This window comes from Neodiprion lecontei, chromosome 2 (assembly GCF_021901455.1).
Source record: "Neodiprion lecontei isolate iyNeoLeco1 chromosome 2, iyNeoLeco1.1, whole genome shotgun sequence".
NCBI classification, from domain to species: Eukaryota; Metazoa; Arthropoda; class Insecta; order Hymenoptera; family Diprionidae; genus Neodiprion; species Neodiprion lecontei.
This window is the reverse complement of record NC_060261.1, coordinates 40,828,008-40,850,111: the sequence shown is the minus strand read 5'-3', so window position 1 is coordinate 40,850,111 and position 22,104 is coordinate 40,828,008. Positions and strand designations below refer to the sequence as shown.

At 45.0% G+C, this 22,104-nt stretch overlaps 1 protein-coding gene across 3 annotated transcripts in view; it reads left to right on the top strand.

The window, feature by feature from the left end:
* Window positions 1-22,104, top strand: part of LOC107222532 (unconventional myosin-XV) — a 53,761-nt gene that overhangs the window by 12,285 nt on the left and 19,372 nt on the right. The window contains exons 3-26 of one of the 3 annotated variants that reach the window (XM_046730257.1): window positions 1,040-1,150; window positions 6,426-6,514; window positions 6,750-6,813; window positions 6,909-7,018; window positions 7,169-7,453; window positions 7,533-7,710; window positions 8,043-8,321; window positions 8,401-8,730; window positions 8,816-9,103; window positions 9,177-9,334; window positions 9,424-10,145; window positions 10,217-10,685; window positions 11,065-11,267; window positions 11,352-11,623; window positions 11,710-11,889; window positions 12,064-12,517; window positions 12,591-13,348; window positions 14,418-14,570; window positions 15,626-16,107; window positions 16,180-16,464; window positions 16,550-16,761; window positions 16,839-17,037; window positions 17,113-18,127; window positions 18,757-18,999. In XM_046730257.1, coding sequence (XP_046586213.1) covers window positions 1,040-1,150; window positions 6,426-6,514; window positions 6,750-6,813; window positions 6,909-7,018; window positions 7,169-7,453; window positions 7,533-7,710; window positions 8,043-8,321; window positions 8,401-8,730; window positions 8,816-9,103; window positions 9,177-9,334; window positions 9,424-10,145; window positions 10,217-10,685; window positions 11,065-11,267; window positions 11,352-11,623; window positions 11,710-11,889; window positions 12,064-12,517; window positions 12,591-13,348; window positions 14,418-14,570; window positions 15,626-16,107; window positions 16,180-16,464; window positions 16,550-16,761; window positions 16,839-17,037; window positions 17,113-18,127; window positions 18,757-18,999 — 7,539 coding nt within the window. Of the gene's footprint in view, window positions 1-1,039; window positions 1,151-6,425; window positions 6,515-6,749; window positions 6,814-6,908; window positions 7,019-7,168; window positions 7,454-7,532; window positions 7,711-8,042; window positions 8,322-8,400; window positions 8,731-8,815; window positions 9,104-9,176; window positions 9,335-9,423; window positions 10,146-10,216; window positions 10,686-11,064; window positions 11,268-11,351; window positions 11,624-11,709; window positions 11,890-12,060; window positions 12,518-12,590; window positions 13,349-14,417; window positions 14,571-15,625; window positions 16,108-16,179; window positions 16,465-16,549; window positions 16,762-16,838; window positions 17,038-17,112; window positions 18,128-18,756; window positions 19,000-22,104 lie in introns of all 3 variants that reach the window. The other 2 variants (XM_046730256.1, XM_046730258.1) reach the window with 2 other exon arrangements.

Here is a 22,104-nt window from a genome sequence, read left to right as displayed (position 1 = left end):
TTTCGTTGAAGAATTCGAACACTTTGCCTGCGTGCAACCGATCACGAAGCAAAGAAACGATGCCGATTTACGGACGAACAAACTTCCGCGCTGATGATTACAATTCACGATATTCTACCCAGCTGACAAATTTTATGCTGGGAAATTCGGTCGACTGCGAAAGTCCTCCGTTTGGACTCGGTAATCAATCAATTTTCGGAATGTGCACTGGCCGAAGAAGATCGGCTGTGAAAAAACAGCCTGTTTGCGGAGCGAAAACTGTTGACAAGCTTTTGACCGAGGATTGGAAAGTGAACACGGTTAGCAAAATTTAATTTCTACATTTCTTTCCCTCAGCGCTGAGACAATCCCTGCACCGTGTGCCTGCAGGAACTAGAGCGGTCGTTTTGTATACTTCAAGCTCTGATAAACGGGATAATTATCGGCGATAAAAATTGCTCGTGAAATATGTTTCTATCATTCGTCCCTACGCCGTGTGACACAAGTGCTGCGGTGTGACGAATCTCTTCGCGCTCATCCGCTCAGTAACTTCTCTATGACGAGGCAAATCGCTCGTGGAAATTCCATCTCCTTGTACCCTGCGGATGATTCCTCCATTCCACCAGCAGTCGTAGATTTTATAGGAAACACTCGGAAGCTCGCACGCTCGGGGCATTAAATCACCAGCCTCATCTTCAATCTTCCTTGCTTTGAAGTATATCCTCAGCTTCGCACGTATACCGGTATAAATCTGCATCTTAAATGGAGCCTGGCGTTTTAAACCATCGGTCAAAGAACCGGTGTACCGTTGACACTCTGTTTCTCGACGGCTGAATGAGATTCTAGATCGAATCAGAGGTATTGAGACGTCGCTTTCAACTCTCATTTTCAATCGCATATCTCTTATCTCTTATTTAACTCGCGTTTAACTTTCCTGCGCGCATGTGCCGAAGTCGAGAATCACGATAAACCAAGATTGGCGCACTGCGGGCGCCGCGAATCCCGCCATCAATCAACAGCAATCCTGATAAACGCTCAATAATTGTTTCGTTTGTTCCAGGGTGAACTCGTGTGGTTCGACCCGGGGGTCGGCCACGTTCTACCCGGTGAAGTTCTGGAGTATCACAGAGCTGCGCACGTGTTGTCGGTGCAGGCGGTCATCGCTGGAAAGGTAATTGCCACTGATCATGAAATTCGAATATTATCAGGGTTTCAGCTGGTGAAGGTTAACGATGTCCGTGGAGGCCTGGAACGCCGAGCAGAAGCGTTGCAGCACGCGCTTAACGCATAAAAATGCTTAATGAGTCGCTCTGCATACACGCGCATCACGCGGTAGCACCTGACAAGGTGCGGCATCGAGCGAACTAACAATAAGGATTGTCGCCAATGCATGCCGGGTGCATAAGGGGTAGGGGTAAGAAACTAGAACTGTTGATTCATAGAAGAACCAGAATGTCAAATTTTCGTTGACCCGAAAATTTTATTCGTGGAATTCAAAAATGTGGAAAGTTGAAGTACAGAAAATTAAAAACATAGTAAATCAAAGTACAGGAAGACCAAATATGGAATAGTCGAAACACGGAACAGCAAAATCGAGAATCTGTATACGATTCTATATTATCGAGAGGAATTCCGACGATTCTACAGTTCGACCTTCTATGCTCTGACCTTTTTAATCTTCTATTTCTTCATACTTCGACTTTTAAAATGTTTAAAATCTATACATCAAGTTTGCGTTTTTTAAAAAATACGATATTGTGGCCCTTCGATTTTTTGATCTTTCTACATTTTGACCCTCACCCGGCTGCAGTTGGCGCAGATCGATTGTGGTCAGTGAACAGAAGAACACATCGAATAGTTAGAGAAAGAGAGAAAGAGGAGTCCTGGCGAAGGAACAGGATGCCTCGGACTCACCGCTTCGTCCAGCGGCGTCCGCGGACGCGAGGACAGATCGTGTTTCTAGTATCTCACGAATATATCCTGCCGGCTTGAACCTGGGAACGGGATGATGATGATACTCTGCACCTCGAGAGGTTCTAGGCTCGACTCGACGCCCACTGAAATCGCTTCGCCCGAAGCGAATCTGCGCGCCATACATCCTCCTCTATCATAGACCTTGGTCACCCGGACCACGTTTTGCTCCCTTTGCCCGGTTTGCTCCTTCCTCGTGACTCACCGAGAAACACAAAGCGAACGCGAAGGGTACCGGGTCTCATGCCCGCAGGACTGGTTATCGCTGTAACTCGGCTTGCCGATGTTATTATTAGGCAGTGACGCTATTGCCTTGTACGCTTTGTGCGCTCGTATACGCGTCGTCGTTTCGAGCAAATTGGTACGATCCGTGCTGAAAAATGAATGAACAAGTAAATAAAGCCAAGGCTTGAATTTATGGAAAGGCTGTTACGGCCTCAACCGTTCGTTCGGTAGTTGCGTGTACCAGGTTTCTGATGCGTTTCTTGCCTTCCAGCAAAACATCTTATCCAGCTTCGACACTGTAGCCCTCAGACTTGAGCTCGGTATTTCCGGTATAAAAAGATCATAGCTAAACCCAAGCCGGCCTGCACAGTCGGTGCATGTATAGGGTGTTCTTGTGACGTTGCGAGACGACCTTTCGATCAGCAGATTTACTCGGTATCAAGTCGTGACGTCTACTTTCTCGCACGGTATGCTTTGCAATTGCAATTCACGATTCTGTGTCTCGTGCATGAATAACCGAAACGTAGATGTTCGAATCGATTTCCATCGTCAGATCTATGATCAGTGAAAAAGGAGATGTACGGCTTAATTGAATATTCCGCGGATCTGACAATTGGATTCGATCACTGTTATGTTTTGAAAGAGAAAAAAATTAACTTTATCGTCATTTCAGTAAAAAACTTCAATGCCGATAGTAATGTTCGATTAAGAACACCTGGTAGATCAAGAATCTAAACTGCTGCTTGGAAATATTCATTGAACCAGTATTACAACTCGTATCCGCGTTTCCTGGCAATCGTTTAAAGCCTATATTGATTCCAGGGTCTTTGAGAGGCTATCTTCGTGTAAACAAGATTAACGGTCAAAAATTATCTGCTAAATTGTATATGCCTATATGGCGAAGAAAAATTAATGACGTCATTACACAGTTACCAATTTTCAAAGCTATACCTAACGTATTTAAATCTTCTACGACTCCTCGGCCACTTCGATTAGAAGCTTGCAGGCAATGCGCGGTGCATCGGCAGGAGTCGTTGGAATAACGGTAATAGATAAATCTTCCGCGGTTACGTACGAATTCCTCAGACTTCATCTCGGATCCCACTGTTTAAGGTTTCTATTTTCATTTGAGGCATAGAAGTTAGTGTCACTTTAACCGACTCCTGAGGCATGGTTGGAAACGGATACGCGGACGTGATTAGGCGTACCTCTTGACATGCGAGTGATGTTGTATATTTGCATGGATGCACGCTTGGTTTTGCCGTGACTGTAGGAAGCTGGAATACGCTGGACCGAGCAGAGCCGATGCCGGAGGTCGAGGTGTATTGCACGCACGCACGGTACGGACCCGTGCTTGTGTGTGTACTTTCTCACTTAACGCCGAGGTGAAGAAGAACAAGAAGAAGAGGATACGGACACCGGTTGAAGCTGAGGCAAGTCCGACCGCAAGCGTTAAATATTTAAATGAGGAGGCAAGGCAAGGCAAGGCAAGGCAAGGCAACGGGAACCAGCGGAATGAAGCCGGGGGGAGGAGGAAGGCGGTCTGAGTAGAAAGTTCAATTGAAGACGAGATTATTGGAATACCAGGCATATCCGACTCTGCGTACATTAGATTGGCTTGACGCGCCTCGTGCCTCGTGCCTCGTGCAACTAAACTATTATAAGGATATCATGTTGTCTGATGTGTATCGTTACATATTACACCGCAATATAGTCGTGGTACTTACTCGAGTGCCGAGAAAGTGACCGAATGTATTACTCAATTGCGCATCAGCTCCGCTCGCATGGCCCGAGTAAAAGCACAAAAGTATTTATCCGTCTATGAAAGTCAGCTGTTATAAAATCAGTTATAATTAAAATCTCCACGAGCGTTGAAAGCGATTTCATACTGCACAGGTATCGCGTTGCTGTCCGTTAGATGGATAACTTGTATATTCGTACGCTTAATCACTTCCTCGTTATACGTATGTCATTTCTGAAATCGATTTAGGTACCTTTTTCCCGTATCCACGCGCTAATGATCAATTATCATCGAATTGAATTAAACTCAACGGAGAGTTTAATAATCTGGTTCGAAATTCGTCGCTTATATGACCTGAATAAGGTCCGCCTAATCTTCGACCACGTTGTCGAGAGTGAAAAAATTGACGCAAATGTGTCGTCACTTGGTACAATTCATGCAGACCATGCGATTTAGGAATTTGAGATAGTGCTTAAAGATCAACGGTAAAAAAGATAGCCGGTGGGCGAGGAGGATTGACAAACGTTGCCACGGAGTTCCAGCAACCACCTACCATGTTTAGATAAATAATTCACCGACAACAATGCATCACCTAGAATTCATAACCGAACACAATGAATTATCATACACTATTTCTGTATGATGCACTGTGTCAAACCTATGTGCACCGGGCGGTGTCCTATTATGGATGACACTGCACATTGACGTAGCGAGCGTTGCATAATAGTGTTACAAATCGTAAATATAATAACACGGTATCGCAATACGGGATATATTATCCAGAGTTTGATTAAAAGGTTATGGCGATTTAAATCTTCCATTTTTCGTGCAGAAATAATTTCAAGGGATTTTTCGTACGAGAACCGACGGATTCGGGAAATACAAAAGTTGCGTACACGAAAGGTGAAACCTTTGATACGCCAATGAGTGGGAATTGCAACTTAACGCGACACTCGACGAGCCGGTCGTTAAGAAGGTGACACAAGGGGCTGACTTAATGTCTCCAGATATTTTGTTACGTTTCCGTAAAATTTACGGCTGATTTCATACGTCGTCGAGGAGTCGCGTTTGCCTGTTGCCGGTGAGCGAATCTCGCATCATTGGAGATGAGTATCTATCAAAAGTCGAGGTCGGGAAAATGAGCCAAAAGAGCCGGGAGGAGGTGAAGTTGTGAATGTGCAACAAGGCTCGAGAAACGGTAAAGCGTAATTTTTCAAACCTGAATTGAATATCCGGCAATGGATTAACGCGGGAGACGACGCGACCTTATCTATGAAGATAAAACGTGATTTGTACTTCTATTGTTTACCAAGTGCTGTGCCTTGTCAAGCCCAAAAACGCCCATTCAGTATCTCCGCACACGGTTGTTCACTTCGTCATATAGCTGTTTCTCAAAACAGCTGGTTGCAACAATGGAGCATAATTTGAGGCGGGAAAACGAGCCGCCCATGATGCTAGACGAGAATAATTGGCCCACTGTTTCATGGGAGAGAAGAAAGCCAGGATACGAGCACGTGCTGAATTCAACAGCGTTTGCTCAATCGGCTGACGCAACGAAGGACGCTGAACACGCTGTGCTAACCAGCAAGTATCACGGATCGTACGAAACAATCGAGAGTGAAATCTACTCACAATCAGAGGATAACTCACCGCTGAAAGACGCCGTTGAAGGCAATCGCGATTCGAATTTGCTCGCGACAAAAGGTCAGCACAGTCTGCTCCTTGAACCCGACGCAGTCTATTCCGTTCCAAAGAATGTCTGTCCATCAGGAACATCTACCCTGAACTTGTCGACGATCTCTCAACGGCGCGTTCGCGTTCAAGGCCATGACTATACCGCGCCCTTCCAAACTCGGAAAGAAGTTGGAACAGGAAGGATTGAAGCGGTCGCGGAACATGCAGAAATAATCTATGACCCCAGACCAGGGACGATGTCGTATCTTTTTGAGACAACTTTTCTCCCCAAAAGTCCGATCGTCGATGATCAAGGATACGCAGTGCCCAGGTCTATTTTTGCCAAGGAGGAAAAGGTTTGCCGATGTGCTCCGAGGCAGGATTTTGTCGAGTGGCACTACAAGACTACCAAGTCTGTCCTGAAGAGACTCAAGAGTTCGGCGTCAAATTCTATCGTCAGTGACGAGTCATGGACCTTGAGCGAATTTGTGGACGGTGACGATGTCAGCTGTCATTCTTTCGAGGAGTACCTCATACTCGACGACGATAGTGATTCCAGTAGCTACACTCGCAGGCAGGGAATTTACAGAACAAAGACTAAGCCGCAGAGATCGAGTAACGTTAGTTTCAGGTCGAAAGCCAAGATGATGCCGAGGACCTTGACTGATATTTGCATCAAAGTGATGATGAGAAATGTAATAAGATATTTGATAGGGATCATTATGCCAGAGTATTGTGATGTTTTATTCATCGTTTCACATTGAGGATGAGAGAAAATCGAGTCAGATTATGATTTATTACAATTCCTGATTTCTCGTTTATTTTCTGTTTTCAGCCTCAAGTTTTCACCCTGACCAATTTGAACGGGGTGAGACCGCGGCAAGACCTTGGCCAGAATGGAGTCGAAGATATGATTCAACTATCGTAAGTTTGTAAATATTTACGATTTGACAAAGTCAAGAGCAGTCAGGCGGGCCAATACTGGTTTAGATAAAAAAAATTAATTGCCGTCCCACGCTTGCAATCGATATACCGACTGACGATCTAACCTTGTGATCACGCGAATCAACTCATTATGCTAATCGTTTTTATTTGCCCGCCTTGAAATCGTGACCTAGATTACGACTAGTGTCTCGTTGTTAATTTTCGTACGTTACAGAGACTTGAACGAAGCATCGTTACTATGGAACTTGAAAATCCGTTACGACAAGGAGCTGATTTATGTGAGTGCATCCACTTATTTGAATGACTGAATAATTTACGAAATTTATTTCGAATCAAGAGAATATTCTTATCTTTATTCTACTGTTTCTCACAGACCTACACAGGCAGCATCCTAGTTGCGGTGAACCCCTACAAAATGTTCGACATTTACGGCCTTGACCAAGTCAAATTGTACGAAGGACGAATCCTGGGAACTTTGGCTCCGTGAGTCTATTTTCATTATACGAATATTCAGCATGAATTTATTGGATGAGAATGCTGAAGGCCCACGAAGGAAGGAGATAAGCTTATACCAGAAATGGTCAAAGTGAAAGCTGCCTTCGGTATATTGATTTAAACGAAGCTTTTTTGCAGACATCTATTCGCCATCGGTTCTTCAGCGTACAGTCAAGTCTCGGCGGCGAACAACGCGAGCGCAAATCAAGTTGTCGTCATATCCGGTGAGTCTGGATCAGGAAAAACAGAATCGACGAAATTAGTGATGCAGTATTTGGCCGCGGTGAACAGAGCACCGAGCAATCTCGTGACAGAACAAATTCTGGAGGCCGCACCATTGCTGGAAAGTTTTGGTAACGCGAAAACTCCAAGAAACGACAACAGCAGTCGATTTGGAAAATATCTGGAGGTTCATTTCAGAGAGTGAGTGCGAGCAATCCGTTTCCCAGAGATCGTTGGCAATTTCCTGCTGAGAAATATAAGTGTTCCTTTTCTGTATTAGCGGTGTGATAGTCGGCGGCAGAGTGACCCAGTATCTCTTAGAAAAGAGCAGAATAGTAACGCAGGCGTCGGAGGAGAGAAATTACCACGTGTTTTATGAGCTCCTGGCAGGTCTGGATCAACAACTGCGTGACAAGTACGGTCTGCTCACGCCTGATAAATACTTCTACCTGAACCAGGTGAGTCCACAACACTTTATTATATCCATATTCACGTTGCCGTATACCTGTGCGTGTGTTTTCATTAATATTTATAAGCTACGCAATAAGATGCCCATTCAATTTTTCACTGCGGAGGTGACAATTTGTGTGTGAATCTATTTATATGCGACACTATTATCGGAGACACAAACGAATGTATAGGTGTGGACAACGTTTTTTATTCGGTGAATTTGTTGCCGAAAAATTATCAGCAGAGAGAAACAAAAAAAAATCTTTTTTTTCGAAATTATTTTCACGGTCATCCTGTCTCTCCGGAGTTAGGTATTTTTTTCAAATAAACAAATCTCCAGGGAGGTAGCTGTGAAATCGATGGAAAGAATGATACGCAGGACTTCAAAGCCCTGCTATCGGCCATGCAAGTATTGGGTTTCACGTCTGAGGAACAAGATACTATATTCCGGATTCTTGGTAGCGTTTTGCACTTGGGTAACGTTTACTTTCACCGGAAGCAACTGAGACATGGACAGGAGGGTGTCGAGGTTGGATCCGACGCTGAAATTCGCTGGGCCGCACACCTGCTCCAGGTCAACGCGGACGGTATCATCAGGGCGCTAACCACTAAGACGACCGTAAGATTGGAGAGAAATTTCAATTGGGCATTGAGAAGGTTGCGGCAGAATTCAGAAAAAATGTTCTTTACGATTACAGGAAGCCAGAAACGAGAGAGTCGTAACTGCCCTAAACATCGACCAGGCCTTGGACGCCCGGGACGCGTTTGCGAAAGCACTGTACAGTTCCCTCTTTGCGTGGCTCGTTGCTCGAGTAAATCACATCGTTTATAAGGGAACAAAGCAGACCTCGGCGATATCAATTCTGGACATATTCGGTTTTGAGAATTTCACAGAGAACAGTTTCGAACAGCTATGCATCAACTACGCGAATGAAAATTTACACTTCTATTTCAACAAGCACATATTTAAGCTTGAACAGCAGGAGTACGCGAAGGAAAAAATCGACTGGACGATGATTAACTATACTGTAAGTTGGGAACGAAAATACTTGGGAGTTTAAGGTGTATCGCGACTTTCAAATTCACGTTAACACGATTTTAACAACCTTCTAGGACAACCTCCCAGTGATAAATCTGATCGCCAAGAAACCAGTGGGGATACTTCACCTCCTGGACGATGAAAGCAACTTCCCAAAGGCGAGTGATTTGTCCTTTTTGGAAAAGTGCCACTACAATCATGCCCTCAGTGAGCTTTACTCCAGGCCGAGAATGAACTCGGCGGAATTCGCTATTAAACATTACGCAGGTCAGGTTTGGTATAATGTCGAGGGTTTCCTTGACAAAAATAGAGACACTCTGAGACCTGACGTCGTCGAGCTGCTCATCAGCAGTAAAATACTCGTGAGTTGATAATTGTTTGTAAAATCATAACGGAATCTTAACCCCCTTTATCAACTTCCTTATTCACTTCAAGATGGTCAGCAAGATGTTCCAACACGTGAGAACGACTCACGAAGCAAACAAAACCATGAACAAGCCAAACGGCAGATTCGTCACGATGAAGCCACGAACGCCGACAGTTTCGGCCAGATTCCACGATAGCTTGCAGCAGCTTTTAGACCTGATGTCACAGTAAGTGAAAAAAAATCGCAAGTGAAGGATCAGTTAGACAATCGACGAAACGATACTGGATGAACGAAACTATTTTTATCGCGTTTCAGGTGCAATCCATGGTTCGTACGCTGTATAAAACCGAACACAGAAAAGGCGCCGATGAAGTTCGACATGCCCTGTGTACTGGAACAGCTACGTTACACGGGGATGCTGGAAACGATTCGCATTCGTAAAACCGGCTACCCAGTGCGCCTTTTGTTCAGTCACTTCGTAGACCGCTACCGATACTTGGTGCACACAAATCTACCACGCGGTGCGCCGAACAAGGAACTGTGCAGAATGATCCTCGACAAGGCTGCTCCACAGGAGTCACATACTCAGTATCAGCTGGGACTGACCAGAGTTTTTTTGAGAGAGTCACTCGAGAGAACTCTCGAGTACAACAGAGCGCTGATCCTTGAAAGAGCTGCCATCACCGTCCAGCGGTATACCAGAGGCTTCCTCGCTCGCAGGAGATTCTTGAACATTTCTCGAAGCACCGTTCTCCTCCAGGCGGTCTATCGCGGGTACCGCGAACGAAAAAACTACAAAGCTCTTAAGAAGGGTGTAATTATGGCGCAAAAGCTGCACAGGGGCAGAAGAGAGAGAGCCAAGTTCAGGGTCCTCAAGGCCGAGATGCAGAAGAGGGCTGAGATCGAGAAGGCCAGCAGGGAAAGGGCCAAGGCCAAACAACAGCGCGAGGAACAGGAAAGAGCCTCCAGAGCTGTGGCTGGTGTTAATCATCTGGAGATTCCAGCAGAGCTTGCTTTCATCTACAGCAAACTAGACGGTGAATTTTGTAGCGCGATTTCAGATTCGCATTCAGTCCCAGTATTTGCTCATTTCTTTTCGGTTTTGCAGACTGGCACCCGACACACACGGAACGGAATTTGCTCAAGGTAGTTGGTCCCGTGGTGCCGCAGCCTTACAACTATCGTCTTCCGGCTGACATTGACCAGCACCAGTTCTCCAAGTTCACGAATATCTACTTTAAGAGTCATATTTTTGGAATGAAACGGGAGCCGATCAAGACGCCGTTCTTAGCAAAGGCGCGGGACCAAGACTACACTGACTCCCTGATGATTTTCAAAATGCTTTTGCGATTCATGAACGAGAACAACCTCAGTGGAAAGCGTGAGCAAGCTCTGGGAGACTACATTGTCAACAAGGGGATAGTCAACGAGAAACTGAGAGACGAGATTCTCTGTCAATTGGCTAATCAGACCTGGAAAAATGAGAATGATGCTAACAAGGAGAGGGGCTGGCTCTTGCTGTCGAATTGTTTATCAGCCTTCCAACCGAGTCCGACACTCTTCAAATACCTTCTCAAGTAAGCGTATGATATATTTCTCAACACTACGTTCCGAGGATGAAAGTAAAATCTTGTAAATGCGAGAACGAACAGTTTTTTCATCTCGCTTTAAGAAATTTTGCGATGTCAGTATTCTTGGAATGAGGTTAAAAAATGAATCTTCTTTTGACTGTGGAGTGTCTCGACGTTTGCGCATCCATCAATCTCTCTTCACCTCTTTTGTTACGGTATTTGTAAAGTGGGAGCGAACACATCCGACACAGACATGCTTTCTAAACGACGAAACAGAGTTACAAAAAAGCAATTAAAATAGATTAACATAAAATTCAAAGCTTCTTCTCTGCTCACTTCTCCATTGCGCAAGTGCATCTTATTCACGCATGAGATTACTTTTCAGGTACGTTTCGGACCACGCTTATGACGGCTACAAGGCCTACTGTCAGCGAAAACTTCTTCAGGGTGAAAGAACCGTGCTCAGAATGACGAACAACAATCAATCAGCGACCTATCAAGTCGCCAGAAATTATCCACCCTGTGTTCTGGAGTGGCGAGCAAACAGAAACCGAGTGAACATGGCGCTAAGCGTTGGCTTTTACGATGGTGGGTTGGGCGAAGTGATCATATTCGCAGTAAATGTGGTAATCAGCTTTGTGACAAGACTTATCATGGATTTTAAATTCTCAGGTGAAACTACTACTTGTGCCGTCGACTCTTGGACGTCGTGTGAAGAGCTGGCTAACCTCGCAGTCCAGAATCATGGTGTTGATAACACAGGCTGGACCATCACTTTGTGGAATCAGTTAGACGGGCCTGACGCTATAGTCACTGAAACCAGTGGATTTGACTACGTTCTGGATTTGATTTCGGAAATGGAACTCACTCCCGCTTTCCCTTCGGCTAAGAATATCTTCATGGAACAGAGGAAGAACAGCTTCCCAGCTATCAAGAAGCGAGAGGTGAATTTTTGTGTATCCTTTATTGCCTCTATTTGCAGTTCAACATTCATCAGTTACGGTTGTTCATTTGATTGATTCATTTTCAGCATGCTCAAGTGATGAGGGAATTAGAACAGGAGCTCGAACCGCCTGTGCTGAAAACGTTCCAGCCCCTGGAGAGAAAACCAATTCCGAAAGTCATTGAAAAGCCAGTCGTAGAAACGGAAATTCAATCTCCGAGACGGCCAGCTGTCCCACCTCCGCAACCACCAGTTTCCAAAGCTCCTGTAAGAAATAATTGACGTTCATTATCAAGCTACAAAGTTTTTTTCAGTCATTTTGCTCTGTAAGCAATCGATTTCACAACTAAAAGACAAGTTCCTGAGCATGATGAATCACTTGTACAGTTTTTTAACATTTTCTATTAACCTTTTTCTTCAAATCTTGAAAAATTTTAGCAGACGAGAAAGCAGTCTCACGAAGGAATACTAGAGACTTCTGAATCGGGTCTCTCCCGAAAATCAGCCTTGAATGACCGTTACTTTGAGAAGGACAAGCAGCGGAGTAGAAGTTTGGACAATTTACTGCAACCGGACGCCGTGACGCCACCAAGCAAGCTTGCGAACCTGGGACTGTCGTCGTCTAAGTTGAACGAGCGATACCACAGCCTGGAAAGAATCGGGGAAACATCGGCGGTGACGAACGTTGAGTATATGAGCAGGGCTGAGATCATGCAGGAGAGGAAATACAGCCGCATCAGCCGAACAACAGAGCCCAATATCCTGGAAGAGGAAGACTTGACCATCGATTTCGAATACCCAGACATTCAGTCGGTTAGCCAAACCGGAAGATCCGAGGACGACAAGAGTAGCTACATCAGGTCACAGACGAGATTCATCAAGTCGCAGTACCCAGGTAAGATACTGAGACCATTGCAATATGACGCAACTCGATTCGATGACAAAAGCCTCCGCTTCTCTATTTTCAGGGAAACGCGCTTTTCCTGGAAGCCAATCGAGCAGAGCCTATATCGAGAAGAGCGAATACGGGGGAGTGAAGTCGTCCGCAATGTCCGACACCAGCGAGGCACCTTCCCTGGCTTCCCACGTAAGGAGAGTGCGGGTTCCAAGTCAAGCATCTGACGTAGATCAGTTTCTGGATGAACTGTTCATGCCGGTGCTTGACGGTAATTTGGACGAGCTCTCGGACGCTAGAAGTCTGGCCGCGAGTATCAAGGGCTTAGCGAACAGAGGAGGACCGCCGAAGACTATAGGAGATTTCGTGAGCTGGGTGACTAAAGAGAGTTTCGTAGGTAGTGAAATCGTCTCGGTTATCCCAGAGGAAATTGCATCGAGGATAAAGGGGGGCGGGAATATGGACATTCCAAATCAGAACGCTGCTTTCAACTTCAATCCGATGTCTCCGGCGGGGATGATGTCACCTCCAATGATGATGCCGATGTTCAGCCCGACTCAGCCTGTTCAGAATCAGCAAAACCCCGGAATGAACTCTGGCTTCATGCCCATTCCCATTTACAACATGCAAGGCCTCAGCCTGCCCGCTCAGTACCCGAACTCTCCGCCCAACCAGAACAACGACATTGCTGCATACCAGCAGAATTTGCAAAGGGCTTTTTTGCAGAGTGCTATGGCGCAGAATATTCAAATTCAGCAGCAACTCTTGGCCCAGAATCAAGCGCTCCAACAGCTCTTGGTACAGAGCCCGCAGAACGCAGCTCAGCAGCCGGTAAGTCAGAAAAAAACGAGACTTCAGAGATTTCATACGATACTTTTGTACAAAGTCTTTATGCATATAATACGATATTTTTTACACACACTTTTCTATGAGTTTTGATTTTTGTTTTACACGGTTGACACACCATGGATTTGGAAATAGCTTGAATGCATCACTTGTAAAATACCTAAATCGTTCTACACGCTGATACAATTTTTGAACTGTAAATAACACGATTTTTCAACGAGTGGTTGGATCCCATCCAACTTCTGTATTAGCTTATATTTTATTTTAACTGCACGACGTCAGGTGAAGTCATAACTCAGGGTGGTAACCCAGATCATCAGTATCGATTACTGATCGTCATCATAATGACGACAATCTTTCGATCAATTCAGAATACTTTACGCTGTAACCAATATTCCTCATAGCCGTGAAATGAATGATTAGCTTACTCATCTTTGAACGACTGATGTCAGTCTTAAATTACGTCAGTATTTTAGAAATACTCGTTTTACACGTGTAAAAAGATCTGCACGAAATTATTTAATTCTGCCAATGCACAATTAGCTTTCAAAGCTATGACGAGTATAATGGAAAACATGATTTACGAACCTAATGCCAATAACACAAAGTTTTGCTAATGCGTAACTAATAGCGCCAAAATATAATCAAGTGTAATGGTGTGAATTATTCTGACATTGAATACCGAACAACTTTTAATTCTGCGCACGATGATAGATGATGAAAGTAAACGGACTATAAGAGAATACGTGCTAGTAACCGGTTGAAGCCTGGTGAGTGATGAATCATCGGGTGTCAGCCAGATCTAATTTATGCGATGAAAATAACTTGGTATTTATACCTATATGCACTATTTTATAATCATAGCAAAGTCTGTTACTAATTTACTGACTTATATTTCACTTGCTGAAAAACTTAATCTTCGTCGCACGTGACGAAATAATAACTGGATTGAAAAAAGGCGTGTCCTTTTTTTTTTAATTTTTAACCATCTACACTTGTGGTTGAGATTTCTTTGGGTCTGAAATCGGGGAATGGTATCGGTGTGTGTTTCCAGGACATGCCTTCTCCTCCGACGTACTCTGCGGGCCCTTTGGGCATGTCTCTAGCCCCCCCAGCCCCAAACAATCAAAACGAAATGATTCAAATGAATGAAACGAACAAAATGAACGAACTGGGCCCCAATGACTCTATCGGACGCTATTCCAAGGTATCTATTCGTTCAACTATAGATGCCTAGCATAAATTATACTCATCAGTCTGCACTAGGGTACAAATGAGGCAAGCAAACCAGAGCGGCATGGCGTCCTCTTCGTTGCTCATCAACTCACCTGTTACAAACTTCTTAATTCATTAAGGATACTCCGTTTCGCGCCTCAGTTCCCCGGTGGTTTTGGATAATCTCGATTCAACCCAGTCTTGAGACACACCGTCTTCTAGCCTAGCTATGGCTAATTTACCAATTTACATGCGTTGAGCAACTCCGAAACTCGTTAGAGCAGCGGATACCTTCGATTATTACAAGAGTCTCCACGTTCTCTGTCTCATATCCACGATTATAGTCGCTCAAGATAATTCCACTGCCAGTTATTATCTCCCTAGCCATTGCTCTCCGACCAACTATCCAAATAATTACTTTTGAAAGAGACGCGAGTTGCAGTATTACGCCCACTTGAAACCACCGTGGAATTGATGATTGTGAAAAATGTGATGAATAATAAGCTGCCCGCAAGTAACTTGCGTGTCCTTAGCAAACACGAACCAGTTTGTAGCTGGCTTTAAACGCAGGACAATGATAATCAGACATCTATTCCTCATGTATATTCTCTTTCTTGCACTGTGTTATTAACGCACGGAACTTGCTCTATTAATATAATAACCCTGGCATAGTCCAGCAAATCGTTGTTTCACAGACTACCAGGCTGCCGGCCTCAATCGATGGGTCAAACACTTAGTCATCGCCGATGTAAATAATTGTTAAAAGTATTTGAAATCCAATGAAAATCTGTTAAAGATTTTGCGATCAGCAGAGTGATCGACCTTTAACTTTGAGCCGGTTTACTCGTAGTCTGGATTCTTAATAACGATTCACATCTGCACAAGAAACTGTCCACTGTACCTTGCACGCAACTTAAAATCCGTTATGTTCACGTATAAATTTATACCCACACAGACATTTGTAAAGTTGTGATTCGCACTGACCCTTCTTCAAGTATTTCCCCAAATATGAACTTTGCGATTAACCCAATACTCGCAACCTGCCAGGTCTCCTTCCGCGAGCCAAACGACGGCGAGCTTTGGTCGACAGAAAAGCGTACAATGCCTGCGCAGTCGACGCCGGTAGTTCGGCAGGAAACGGTGGTTGTCAAGGCGCAGGTTCACCGGTCTCAGAGCCCTCCTCGAAAGGGAAGCGGAAGCCAAGAGACCCGTAAGGTCAGCAATGATTACGGGGTGCGGAAGATCAGCGTCGAACGGAAGTCGAACGAGAGGAAAGTATCCTCGTCTTCCGAGCTGCGGCGGACCAACGTAAACAAAGGAAACGTTCAGACCAATTTCACCAACGTTCTGAGCGAGCTTAAGAACCGGAAGAGCAGCGTCGAGAGCAACATTTCCAGTTCGAGCAACAGCAAGGGCGTTCCTCCACCCCCGCCGATGCCGCCACCGCTGGAACTCAATGACCCATCGGAATCCAGGCCGTTCCTCGATCCATATGGAAGAGCGAAGACTGTCAGGATTGGAAAGTGGAGGTGAATATCTGCGGGCTTCCTTCTGGTCGGTATTCTTCAACTTCTTCTTCTTGACTGTGTAATTTTTTTCAGGTGGCCCCCACCGAGTGACGCTACTGAGGCTCAGATTCAAGACAGCTTCATAGAGTTCAAAATGCGGCAACAACATCAACAGAGGAAAATCACACCTCAGTACCAGGAGTACCAGGTCGAGGGCGAGAACTCTGCCGAGGGTGGTGTCGAATGGGAAGAATTCGAGATTGAAAACGTCAACGGAAGTGAGGAGCGCAGTTCCAACAATCGGAACGCAACTACGAGCCCATCTAGGCACGAAGATGGACACAAGGACGACGGGGAGAGAAAGAAGAAGAAGTCCAAGTCAGTATTCGTTTGTGTTTCAACAAGTATAACTATTTCAGCAGATGACTAGAAGCAAACGTCATGTCTATTTTTTTCTCTACAGATCTGGATTCGAAATCGGAGCTCAACGCCCGTCTCCTGGTAGCATTGGCAAGCTCAAACTCAGTTCGGAGATGAGACAGCGGCTAGAAAAGGTGACGGCAAACCATAGCGTCAGGTCAACCAAGACGACTGAGAAGCCAGCGTTACCCAGAGAGGATGGCAAGGTCAAGAGACTGGAAGACAACAGGAAACTACTGCTGGAACAGCAGCTGGGTAATAAATCTTGTTCCCCATGAACAATGAACATCACTCGACATTCCTGAATTTTTACGAATTATGAACTACCACAGGTGGAAGGTGGGACGACTACGCGTCAACAACTGGAGACGACGCCCAGAGCGTAACGTCGAAGGGAACGACGGACATGATGACACAGGCCCAAGTGGTCCGCAGTCAGATTGAGCGAATGGAGAGGCCGGCGCCACCCCCGCCTCCGGTTACACCCCCGCAGCCACCCAGTCCTCGAGGTGGCAGCATGTACAGTCACAGGTGAATATCTTTGGCACGAGTGGAACATCAGGTGATGCGTTGCCCACATGACGATGCTGTTATCGCTGATTTCAGTCAATCCGGAGTGCCTCAGCCCAGATCACCACCGGCTCCAGTGGAGCCAAAGAGTCGCGAGGTCTTCCGGGGTTCTCCGGAGTCGGACATGTTCGACCACTCGCCAAAGAACCAGCGGGACATGTTCAGCCAGAGTCGAGACCTGTTCGCGTCGCAGCAGCACCTCAGGGAGTCGCAAGAGTACAGAACGCAGTACGAAAACGGTAAAAGCTTCTACGGCAAGGACAGCACGGACATGGCCAGCTCGACGCGGGACAACCGGAGCGCCGATTTCGACTCGAGGAAGGACGTAACCTCCGACTTATTCGACGCGGTGTCGTCGAAAACGCCTTACGGCAGGGATGCGTACTCCTCGGGTAGGGATATATTTGACACGACAAACGCGAAGAGGGACTCATTCGGGATGATGAGAGACGTCTCGCCAAAGTCTAGGGACAGCTTCGGAATGCCGTCCTCGAGGGACTTTGGAGTGGTCCCTAACACTCGGGATTCATTCGCCGCCCAGCGTCAGGGATTCAAAAGGCTAGACCGCGAGGCCGAGCGGAGATCCAGCGTTGCCTCGACTCATCACACCGATAAGATGGAGAGGATCGAGATCGAGGAGTGGCCAGAGTTCCTGAAGCCCGTTCTGCCGCCGGTTGAGAAGCCGGAGATCGAGAAGGCCCAGGAGGTCGTTGACACCAAGCTGTACCCTCAAGCATCCACTGCCCATTTCACCTACAACCGCGTTACATGGACCCTCAGAGTCAAGAAGGAGGTCTTTGCTCCTAACGAGAATTTGACCAGTCCTTTAGCTCTTCATCTCGTCTTTTGTCAGGTTGCGTACGATGTACTCGCCACCTCCAGCATCAGGATAAACAAGGAGGATAGGCAGAACATGCTCAAAATGCTTGACAATTACGGAATCAATTTGGAAAACCTTCAGAGCACTCAGCACAAGATTACGATAAAAAAGAACGTCGTCGACATGGCCAAGCAGTGGCCGATCTATTTCGCGAGGATCTTTCCAGTTTCGGTAAGTCTTTAATCTTGAACTTTTATAAGCTTACTAGCTTTTGCTTATCAAACATGTTTATTAAATTCAACGGACTTATTTTTATCATTCTCCTTCGGAAATCAATGCTCTCCAGAATATACAGAATTTACCACTTCGTCAATGAATTCCATCAGAAATTGTACGAACAAACACCTGTTTCCTCCATGTCCTATTCAAAAGAATATCTACTGGGTTTGACGAAGCCATCATAGTTTTTTCATTGAACAATCTCATCACCTTCAATTCGAGACGCATTAAAGTCGTCAATGTGAGGTAACCCGACTGAATTGTTCATCCCACGTCTCGTTTCCCACCATGTAAAATGCGGGGGAAAATCCGTACTTGCGTAATCCGACGTAGGTAGACGAGGTACCTCGCGTGTTGGACAAAGCATCGTAATTACACTATTTTATGTAATGTAGTGGTTATATATATGTATATATATATGTACATATTTATTATACGTATATGTCCGAAGGTGGACACGATAAAAACTTGTTGCGCAAGAGCGAGTGCAACGTTGAATGCTGGATTGTTGAAATGGCCCGAAGAAAATGAAATGGAAAAAAGAAACTCTCGTTAAACATCTCACGTTCGTTTTCTTCCAGATCGGACCACAGCATCCGGAAGCCCAGCACGTTGCCGTGTCGCATCATGGCGTTCGGCTGATAAAGAGAACGACGAGTGGTGACCTGGTCATTCTAGAGACTCTGCTCCTCGAGGATATCGTCGGCGTCGGACCGACCAGATCCGGGGTCTGCAGTCTGCAGCTCTCTTCCGGCGTGAGGCTTCCTCTGCACACCAACAGAGCTCCGCAGCTCGGAGAGATGATCAGCAAGTACATCCGATCGGTAAGTCGGCCATCAATGATAATTTGCAGCGTTACGCGAGGCGATGGAGTAGAAAAAAAACTGTTCTGAAGCAAAAAATGTGGTGCAGTTACTCGAAACTTGGGACCAAGGCCATTATATGGTGCGGATTATCTTTTCTTAAGATTCGAGTCCCGTCAAAAGTGGTACAAACTGAACGACCAATACGTGATGCCTTTTCTTCTTTTTGTTTGATCACTTCAAAGAGGCTTCGAACACACGAGTTCGTTGTACATGTAACCTGAAAAATTCGTGAGACCTATTGAAGCACTCGCTTATGATCCGATCCTTGCTTTAACACATGTGCTTCAGGCAATATTACGTCATGCAAAGTTCAAAAGTTGTAAAACGTTACCTAATTCAAAGTAATAACATGCGAGATCGAGGAACTAATTTGCTCTCCAGACGTGAAAAGTACATGACCGTTTCGAGAGATCTCTTTAATTGAATTAATTGCGCACGGTTCGTTCAAACGTACGTGAACTTTCGTTTTTATTTTTTTCTTTATTTTTCGACAAACGTATTCTGTTCTTCGTCTCTTTTGTCAGAAATTGAATGTACTAAAAATTGAAATAATTGCTGTTCCCTGTGATAAATTTATTCCCTAGTAGACTCTCTGCAATTATGTAACACTTATAGGTAACCGAATCTGTATTAGTTTCTGAATTGAGTGTCGAATATTATTTCTTTCGTAATAATAGATCTCATTCGTACATTCAACTCTTTCACTCACAAAGGCATTATTCATTTCAAAACGCTTTGAACGAATCGAACAAACCACACACGTTAACATAACATACACGATATGATTATATATAAGTTATACCAACTGGGTTGAGTTGCGACACTCGGAATAACTCAAGACACCGTACTTATCCCATATCCAACTGCGTCGCTGTGCACACCGGCATTTCGAGATTCCAATTCAAATTTCATACAGCAGCTACCAGTGCACCTTGTAAGTACAAACGAGCGCTGCTCTTCGTCGAGCTCTGACACTTTGCGCAATTCACGCTTATAGTACTGTATTTTACTATCCTACGTACGCTTCATGGCGAAATAATTGTCAACCGACTGCACCTATATAAAATATTAGAAATCCGCCTGAACAATGTTGTTAAATCACTAATTAGAAGTGTGCAGATGTGAATATTCGTTTCTCTAAAAATGTTGCACAGCTCGAATAACGCTTTTTGTATATTTCCTATAAAAATGAGGCCACGATGCTGTTTCGGGTGGATATCAGCGCGTTACATTTTCACTAGATAACGGGTTGTGAGGAAGTAGGAAATAATCTTAATGAAAATTTCTTGCATATTCGCAGAATCTACTGACAAAGTCGGCAATTGATGTGCAATATTTGACTTCGGTTAAAATTCTTCGTTAAAATTCTTCCAATTTTTTTCCCTCTAATACTTTTCCTTCAGAAATATAGATTTGAGAAATTCAGAGGATAAATGACTTTGAAGTAGTAGTGGCCTTAGTTCCAAAACTATCAACCAAGAAGTATAATTTTCCTCGCGAATCCCTCAATTAGTAACGACGACATGGAATCGGCTCGGAGCGATCACCGGTCTGGAATTCAATTCATGTATGCGAGCGGCCTTCCGGCTCAGAAATCGCCGATTGACAGTTCGTGAAGCTGATATCGGATCGAGATATAAAAAACGCACCCACACGCCGGTCGGCGGTACGTGAAGCGTGTGTAAATACGCGGTATGGCCGCGTATATTATGCCAATCCGATTGGCATCTAAGGCGCGTCTCCGGACGGCGTGTGGATAGAAGCGTGGAGCCAAGCCTGCAGGCTGGAAAGGTAGCCCATACCCGGTTAATGAAAAGTTATCTGGCCGTAAGGTCAAGCTGGAATTCCTCACCCGGGGTGCAGATACACGCGCTGGACGCGTGTATGTTTCCGAGGTTTGGCTAGGTACGAGTTTCCTGCGTGATCAGCGAGCGTTGCGAGAGGAAATGCGCAGTCTGACCCCAACCATCGTGAACAGCTGCCTCGAGAACCCGATGTGCCGCCTGTCCATAACTAGAAATCTAATCTCTCCTATCACGTGACAGTCTCGAGCTGACTCCCGGTTTCTCCGACGGACGTGGTGGCAAAAAAAAAAAAAAAAAAAATAAGAAGAAGAAGAAGACCAAGTAAAGCAAAAAAGTTTTTCTCTCAAATCAAGATCGGGGAAAACGAACAGACTCTGTAGCTCTTTCAGCGGGAGGAGACTCATGCAGCCGATTCCCAACTTCGATATCGAATTGCGTTATTTTACCTTCGTGTGAACATCGCGAGGCTGGTTGCACGCACCAGATGCCACGGGGAACGAACCCTTTCGCTATACGGGGGCGTATAATGACTCGTATCTAATCCAAATGAGCTCCTTCAACTAAAGTTTCATTAACGAAGTCTAATTACCGATTAAAATTTAACCGCGTGGTTAATTGGCGAGGATTTTTTTGCAGATCAGCACTAATTTTCATGATCGTGGGACGCGAGCGTGATTATTCAAGTGGTCCTGATCCTTCGGTTCATGGACCGCAGGATAAAATCTTGTCCACTGTCGTCTCGAACATTTATCTGAGAATATTCAAGGTTCTGAATCCTGAATACATGTTTTAATAAACCCGAGATCCGACTACTTGGAAAATCAAAGAGAGAGGATCGAATGTCAATGACAGGATCATAAAAATCTTATTAAAACCGTGAAGGTCAAAGTGTTTTGGTGACGCGTGTATAAATAGCTTTGCGTAATAAAATTCCTCAAAGATTAGAAAGGCGATTTGTACGATATTTCAGCGAGACGTTATTAAATTGTGTTCACTACTTTCACGCAAATTGGTGGCGAAGCTACTGCAGCATTAGGCACATATCAACATCGCATATATTCCTGCACAAAAGTTTTTATTTATCGTTTAGTAGCATTCATATCGGTCGACTCGCGAACTTATACTACGATTCGTATCGATAGAATCATTAGCAGTCATCATCATCGGGTTCGAAAAGCCTCAGCCCGTAACGCGATCGTATAATAAATCTGTCAGAATGTTATAACCGGTATTTACAAGTGTACACAAAACATCTTAC